This window comes from Babylonia areolata, chromosome 10 (assembly GCF_041734735.1).
Source record: "Babylonia areolata isolate BAREFJ2019XMU chromosome 10, ASM4173473v1, whole genome shotgun sequence".
NCBI lineage: Eukaryota > Metazoa > Mollusca > Gastropoda > Neogastropoda > Buccinidae > Babylonia > Babylonia areolata.
This window is the reverse complement of record NC_134885.1, coordinates 39,218,193-39,225,692: the sequence shown is the minus strand read 5'-3', so window position 1 is coordinate 39,225,692 and position 7,500 is coordinate 39,218,193. Positions and strand designations below refer to the sequence as shown.

Here is a 7,500-nt window from a genome sequence, read left to right as displayed (position 1 = left end):
AGGCGGACGCATTACCTCTAGGCCATCACTCCACTTCATAGTAGTAGTAGTAGTAGTGGTATATATAAACTGACAAAAAAGAAAACTTTACAATAACATGAACATAATTCATCATATTCTGAGGTAAACTACTATTAATAGATATATGATTCACTGATATTTTTGGATCTTTCTGGTTAAGAAATTCTCCTTTTTTTTAAGTCATCAAATACGACAGGACACGCCTGTTTCTATGTGCATACTTTCTTTACTTACTCAGCAAATAACAAGGGGCTATAGATCCTGAATAACAATAGTTTTCTTGTTGTGTGTGTGTGTGTGTGTGTGTGTGTGTGTGTGTGTGTGTTTCCCCAGAATAACAATCAATGCGGCTGACTACACGAACGATGCGAGTCATACTTGGGTGTCATATGTTAGGAATGCGCAGAACAAGTGTATTATCGCTGCTTAGCTCATTCATCAACAAATCTAGACAGATGCAGTCTGTCGAAGCCGTGAGTCAAATGCTCCTGTCCACGAAAATGTACTTTGTTTGTTAGTTCCCCGCTTCTTGTCGACAGAAATGTAACAAGATTATGAATGAATGCGCCATCCATAGTAAACACGCCCATATTTGGTATAAGGAGTCAACCCAATCGCTGCGCGGATTAGACGGCACCTTCGGTTGATAAAGCCGGTCACGTGACTAGCACCACCCTGGTCATTTTGTGACAAGATGGCGACCAAGCGGAGCACAGTGGCATTGGATGACGATCAACTCGCCGAATTACGAGCGGCCTTCAATTCGGTGAGTAGTGAAAATTGTCTGATTTTTGTACGATAATATTTTATTGGACCCGTAAAGGTTTTTTTTCTTTCATGTGTCGTTTCGCGGTGCCTATCCACTGCCAAACGACACGTCGCTTGGGCAATGTGTGCTTGGGGCGACAGACGCGATCGGCAAAGCTTGACACAGTCACTGTTTCAGTCGTGCGCTGTGTACCGGTTTGCTCTGGCCCTGCGGCAATCGTAAATCTCTCAGATGTGAAAAACCTGCTGAACGTGTCTGCCGGTCTCCATGGTAGCAGGCTAGTTTACTCAAACAGCGAACAATGTCATGAAAGAAATAATGGAAACAAACATGACAAAAGAAGCAGAAAAATCCTTTCTGACGGGCAAGCGATATTCAGTTTAAAAATATTTTTTTTCGCGTTGGACTTGTGTGTGTGTGTGTGTGTGTGTGTGTGTGTGTGTGTGTGTGTACTGACGTGTCTGTAGGCCTGTATGATTCTCAGTACTCTGTCTCTCTCTCCCTCTGTGTGTGTGTGTGTGTGTGTGTGTGTGTGTACTGACGTGTCTGTAGGCCTGTATGATTCTCAGTACTCTGTCTCTCTCTCCCTCTGTGTGTGTGTGTGTGTGTGTGTGTGTGTGTGTGTGTGTGTGTGCGCGCGCGCGCTCAGTTTACATACTGACGTGTCTGTAGGCCTGTATGTTTCTCAGTACTCTGTCTCCCTCTCCCTGTGTGTGTGTGTGTGTGTGTGTGTGTGTGTGTGTGTGTGTGTGTATCACGGTAGCGTAAGCATCACTGACTTGAAGTTGTGTAACTTGTGTAATGGAGAGAGTTACCACTCTTTACTATTTGTTAATCATTTCATCTCCTGGTCTCATTATTTGTTAATTTCTTTATATATATATATATATATATATATATATATATATATATATATATATCTGTCATCTCATATCCAGCAGTATCTTAGTTCTTACTGTGTAAACTGGCACAGTCACAAAGGATAGGTCCGCACTTAATCTCATTACACAAACATGCGTGTGTGTGTATGCGCACACACACACACACACACACACACATACACATCCCCCGCCCCTTCCACACACACACACACACACACACACACACACACACACACACACACACACGCACACGCACACTTATATTGTTCTTCACTTTCTCCATTAACTCTGTGAAGAGTGAAGTGCCGCACACACTCACGCTCGCACACACACACACACACACACACACACACACATTTTTTTTCCTTCACCTTCTCCATTAACTCTGTGTAGAGTGATTGAAGCGCCGCACACACACACACACACACACACACACACACACACACACATACTCTCTCTCTCTGGCTCTCTGTCTGTCTGTCTGTCTGTCTCTCTCACACACACAGAGGAACGCATTACTATGGATGTTACATGAGAGAGAGAGAGAGAGAGAGAAGGGCGAGCAAGCAAGCAAGCGCGCTGTCAACTGACTCAGTGGAAATCGGTATCAATCAATACTGAACACAACAGCGGCAAGCAACACGTCCCAGCAGAACAAACCTACAGTGAGGGCTGGCGCGGCGGTCCCGCATACCACATACTCCGGAGTAGTCCCATAGGCACAACCTGTAGCGGTGGTATCTAAACACTGGGACACCGGGGGCGGGTGAGGAAGAAAAATAATAAAAAGTGAAGTAAAGTCTGAAGTTCGATTAACGAACAAACAAACAAACAAAAAAAAACCACCTTAAAAAAACCCTACTACTCTGTCGTCTGAAGTTCCTTTAATGGACGATAACAGCTTTGTAAACTACTACCATATCGTCTGAAGTTCATTTAACGGACGTTAACAGCTTTATAAACTACTACCATATCGTCTGAAGTTCATTTAACAGACGTTAACAGCTTTGTAAACTACTACCATATCGTCTGAAGTTCCTTTAATGGACGATAACAGCTTTGTAAACTACTACCATATCGTCTGAAGTTCATTTAACGGACGTTAACAGCTTTGTAAACTACTACTCTATCGTTCTGTTACGTAATAAAACTGAAGTTCATGGAAGTTAATTTTTTTAAATATTTTTTTAATTGAGTCTATTCCACAGACTGAGAAAGATAGGAAGATCTGTATTGGGGGGGTGGGGGGGGGCAGAGAATGAATTTGAATGAACGATGAGAGAGAGAGAGAGAGAGAGAGAGAGAGAGAGAGCGCTAGCTCGATCGTATCCGACATGGAAAGATAATTTACATGGACACGCGCGACCGGAGTGCAAGCAGAAACACAGACACGCACGCACGAGATCGCGAACATTCGCATGCACACACGACGTTGTACTGGCATGCATGCAGTGCGTTCTTATGTATGTGTAAGCACTAACAGACGTACACACACACACACACACACACACACACACACACACACACACACGCACACAAACACACACACACACATGTATGTGTGTACGCATACTCAGCGCAGTTGTATGATCATTATAGTATAGTATGTATACATTCTCTAGAGAGTCACATGGATTCGTTGCGTAAATTTACACATGTATACGCACGCGCTTACTCACAGACATACAGACACACAGACACAGACACACACACACACATACACACTCTCTCTCTCTCTCTCACACACACACACACACACACACACACGCACGCACACACACAGTCACACACACACACACACACACAGCCAACAGTTGTTCGTCCTTATGACGTGTCGTGCATTTCTGAATTTTAATTGCGTGCAGTGTGTTGTCCCGGCCTGGTTTGGTGAAAAAAAGAAAAAAAAAGAAAAAAAAAGACGGGTTCAGGAACACAACACTGACAACTGAACTCTCGGCTTGCTGTCTTGTGCGAACATGTGTGTGTATTAGTTACATGCCATTGAGCAGTTTTTCTTTCGTTCTTTTCCCTTCTTTTTCTTCTTTTAATTGTTGTATTTACCCCCTCCTTTTTTCACACGCACATAACTGCTATAAATGTATTATATATTACAATATTAATTCACCATGTTTTGTTGTTGTTTTTTCCTGGTTTTTTTTTTTAACTCTAGGGGGTTTTTTTTTGTTTGTTTTTTTTGTTTTTTGTGTGTCTTTTTCGTTTGTTATTTTACCCAGCGTTTTTAAAACATTTTTTTTACACACAGCATTCAGCATGTGGTCATGATTTAGTACCGGCAGAAACACACACACACACACACACACACACACACACACACACACACACACACAGCGTAACTCACACCTTTGAATTTGAAAACATGAAAGCCTGAAAAGTGATCCAATTTAGGGTGGTTCATCTATCGAATAAAAATGCTCAGATCTATATGTCATTTGTCTCTTGTCTCTTTGTGCCTGTCTCAGTCTTTTTTGTTTACGTGTTTGCCCCTGTGTTTATCTGCTTGTCTATTTCTTTCTCTCACTTCCCCTCACCCTGCTATCTCTTTCTGTCTGTCTGCCTGTCTTTTTCTCTGTCTGTATGTCTCTCTGTCTGTCTGTCTCTGTCTGTCTGTCTCTAACATGTTCACGTGCATGCGCATGCTGAAACTGCTGCTCACAATGGCTGGTGGTATGGGTTGTTGTTGGTTCAGTGTCAGTGCGCTAGCTGAAGTTATTTTTAGCTCTTTGTTTAGGGCCGTTGGCCCTTGCAATAAACTGCTGCCTTCGACGAGGGTACTAGGCGGTGGAAGCTTGGAAAACGTTTGAACTCACAGCCCTAACCCCACACACCTTTTATTTATTTATTTGTTTTAGATCTATGCATGTATAGAGAGAGGTAGGTGTGGAATAAGATAGCAGAAGGGGAAGGTGGTGGGGTGGTTTGTGGGGACGAAGTTGCAGAGCAACATTTTTAATTAAAATTTTTTTTTTTTTACGGCTGTCGAATATCAGCTTTAAGGGTGGGAGGGGGGGGGGGGGGGGGGGGGGGGGGGGGGGGGGGGAGAAGAGAAGAAAAAAGATAAAACTACAACAACAACTATTAACTTTGCTTTGATAGTTTGTTTTGGCAGCTTTCGCTCACATTAATTTATTTAACGATTATTAGTCTGATCGTGTAAAGTCTGCGTGCCTATCTCAAACAGTGTACCGGGGGTAACAATAGATTGCCTAATTGTTTTCAGCAAAACACCGTGTCTTTGTCACAATGTATTAACATCGAGAACAAGTGTGTGTTTGTGATTGACGTGATGAGAAGACATGTCCAAAGGCTTTGCCTTTTCTTGAACTGGGATCGCTGTTTATTTCACGCCTGTATTGAACAATGCACGAAAATCGCTGCTTAAATCATCCCTTACCAACCCTACGTTCCTTCCGTTTTTTGTTTGTTTTTTTAAATTTAGATTTAACGCTTGTCCATTGTGAGTTTTAGTGTATGTGTGCGCGCGCTCGCGCGTATGTGTGTGTGTGTGTCTGTGTGTGTGTGTGTGTGTGAGAGAGAGAGAGAGAGAGAGAGAGAGAGAGAGTGCACGCGTGCGTGCATACCCGCGTACGTCATTGGTTTCTAATCGGGACACTCCCAAACGGATACCGATCGAGTTATTCCAGTCCACCTGTCATTTCTGCCTTGCCTGTCCTATGTGTCTGCTGACTCAACTCTTTTTGTTTCCGTCAGATCTGTTTTGTGCACTGCTGACTGCGTGCGTACATGTCTATCTAGACCTCATCTGTCTATGTCCACAGACTGTGAGACATGAAGTATAGGGCGAACACCTGGAAATCCTCTGTCTACACGAACCACAGAGTATGTGAGGGGTTTGTCGTTTCCTGAATCCGAAAGACAAACACCGGTAGGGGCTACCCAACACTCATGCTGGCAGCGTGTGTGGTGGAGGGTGAGGGGGAAGGTGTAATAGTTTTAACTGGCCTTCGTCCTCGGTTCTTTTTCTTCTTCCACTTCGTTCGTGGGCTGCGACTCCCACGTCCACGTCCACTTTCAAGTACACGCGGGTGGGTTTTTACACGTGTGCATGACCGTTTTTACCTCCGCCATACAGCTAGGCAGTCAAACTTCGTTTTAAGGGGTGTGGTCGGGTGGGGTGGGGGGTGCATGCCGGGTATTTTCTTGTTTCCGTTGATCACCCAACTCTGACATGAATTATAGGATCTTTAACGTGCGTGTTTGATCTTCTGCATGAATATACAGACGAAGGGGTTTCAGGCACCAACAGGTCTGCACATCTGTTGACCAGGGAGATTGGAAAAATCTCCGCTTTTTACTCATCACCAGGCGTCGTAACCGGTATTCGAACCATGGACCCCCTGGTTGAAAGTCCAACGCTTTATGTACTCGGGGCTGTTGCACCCGTCGGCTTGCGTCCTGATGTTTTATGGGTACAGGACTGACACATTTTACCTGCTGTTGTCCTTACTGGATATTACGATATTATCCTAATATCAAGATTGTGATAATCGCTAGTGCAATCTGGCTGGTACTGTGACACACATTATTAGTTTTGAAAGTAAAATATTAGATTAGTGATTGTGACTAAATTGTGGTGCCAGCATCACATAGACATATTTAACAACTCATTCAAGCAATTCTGATTTTATTTTATTTTATTTTTTTTGTGTGTGTGTGTGTGTATGAAAAAGGAGAGAAAGCAGGATAAAAATCAACACCGCACAGTCTGACCAATGATTTGTCCCGTCTCACAATTTGATTGGCTAAACCACAACATGACGAAGCGAAGTGCAGTCCATTCATGAACACCCGCACGCGCGCGCGCGTGCGTGCGTGCGTGTGTGTGTCGGAGAGAGAGAGAGAGAGAGAGAGAGAGCCCAAAATTTACTCATTTTGTAATCGTGAGTTGTAGTCCGAATTGAAGGTTACGTCAGATTCATCAGTATCCCCACATGAGTATAGAACCCGTATGTTGGACGATCAGACGCAGGTGGGCGATTCGAACCATTCACCCAAGAGGTGGTGTCGGCGTCCGCCAACCCCCACACCCCACCCCCCGTGCCCCCCCGGTCCTCCCCAAGCCCCCAAGTCTCAGGTCTTTCCTCCAAGGACGGATGTGGCGTGGCGCCGTGCCCGAGTTATCTATAACCTGTAAATTATCTTGTGTATAGCAACACAGGCACGTCATGTTCGATCTTGATCTGTGTGTGTGTGTGTGTGTGTGTGTGTGTGTGTGTGTGTGTGTGTGTGTGTGTGTGTGTGTGTGTGCGTGCGTGTGTGTGTGTGTGTGTGTGTATGTGTGTGTGTGTGTGTATTTATGCGTGCGTGCGTGTGACGCAGTCGGTGTCGATAATGCTTTATTGTACCAGCTCAGTAATGCTTTTATTGTACCAGCTCAGTATTGCTTTTATTGTACCAGCTCAGTAATAATGATGATGATAATAACGAGAATTATCATCATCACTGCCACTTACTAGTGCTACTATTATTGTTGTTGTTGTTATGCTGTCATTTCTTTTAGTTTTCCTGATGTTTCCTTCTACTATCACGACGTCTTACTAAAATAAAATGTTCGACCCCCCTCCCCACCCCCACCTCCCGCCCTCCCCGTTCCCCGCAACCCACCACTCCACCCCCACACCCCCCGACTGTACCCCCTAACTCCTTTTCTCAACTCGCAACGCAATCAATCTTGTCTGTCTGTGCTTCGCTCACCGTCGCTCTCTTTCTCTCTTCTCCCCCCCCCCCTTTCATCCATCTCCATCCCCCATCTAAAACTTCACACACACACAAACACAAACCACACACACA

The 7,500-nt window shown here is 44.4% G+C and overlaps 1 protein-coding gene across 1 annotated transcript in view; it reads left to right on the top strand.

Moving 5' to 3' along the window:
- The first annotated feature begins 634 nt into the window (after positions 1 to 634).
- The window catches only part of LOC143286998 (plastin-1-like), a 66,817-nt gene continuing 59,951 nt past the window's right edge, over positions 635 to 7,500 (top strand). The window contains exon 1 of the mRNA XM_076594999.1: positions 635 to 787. Within this exon, the coding sequence (XP_076451114.1) occupies positions 716 to 787 (72 nt within the window). The 5' untranslated portion in view covers positions 635 to 715. The remainder of the gene's footprint in view (positions 788 to 7,500) is intronic.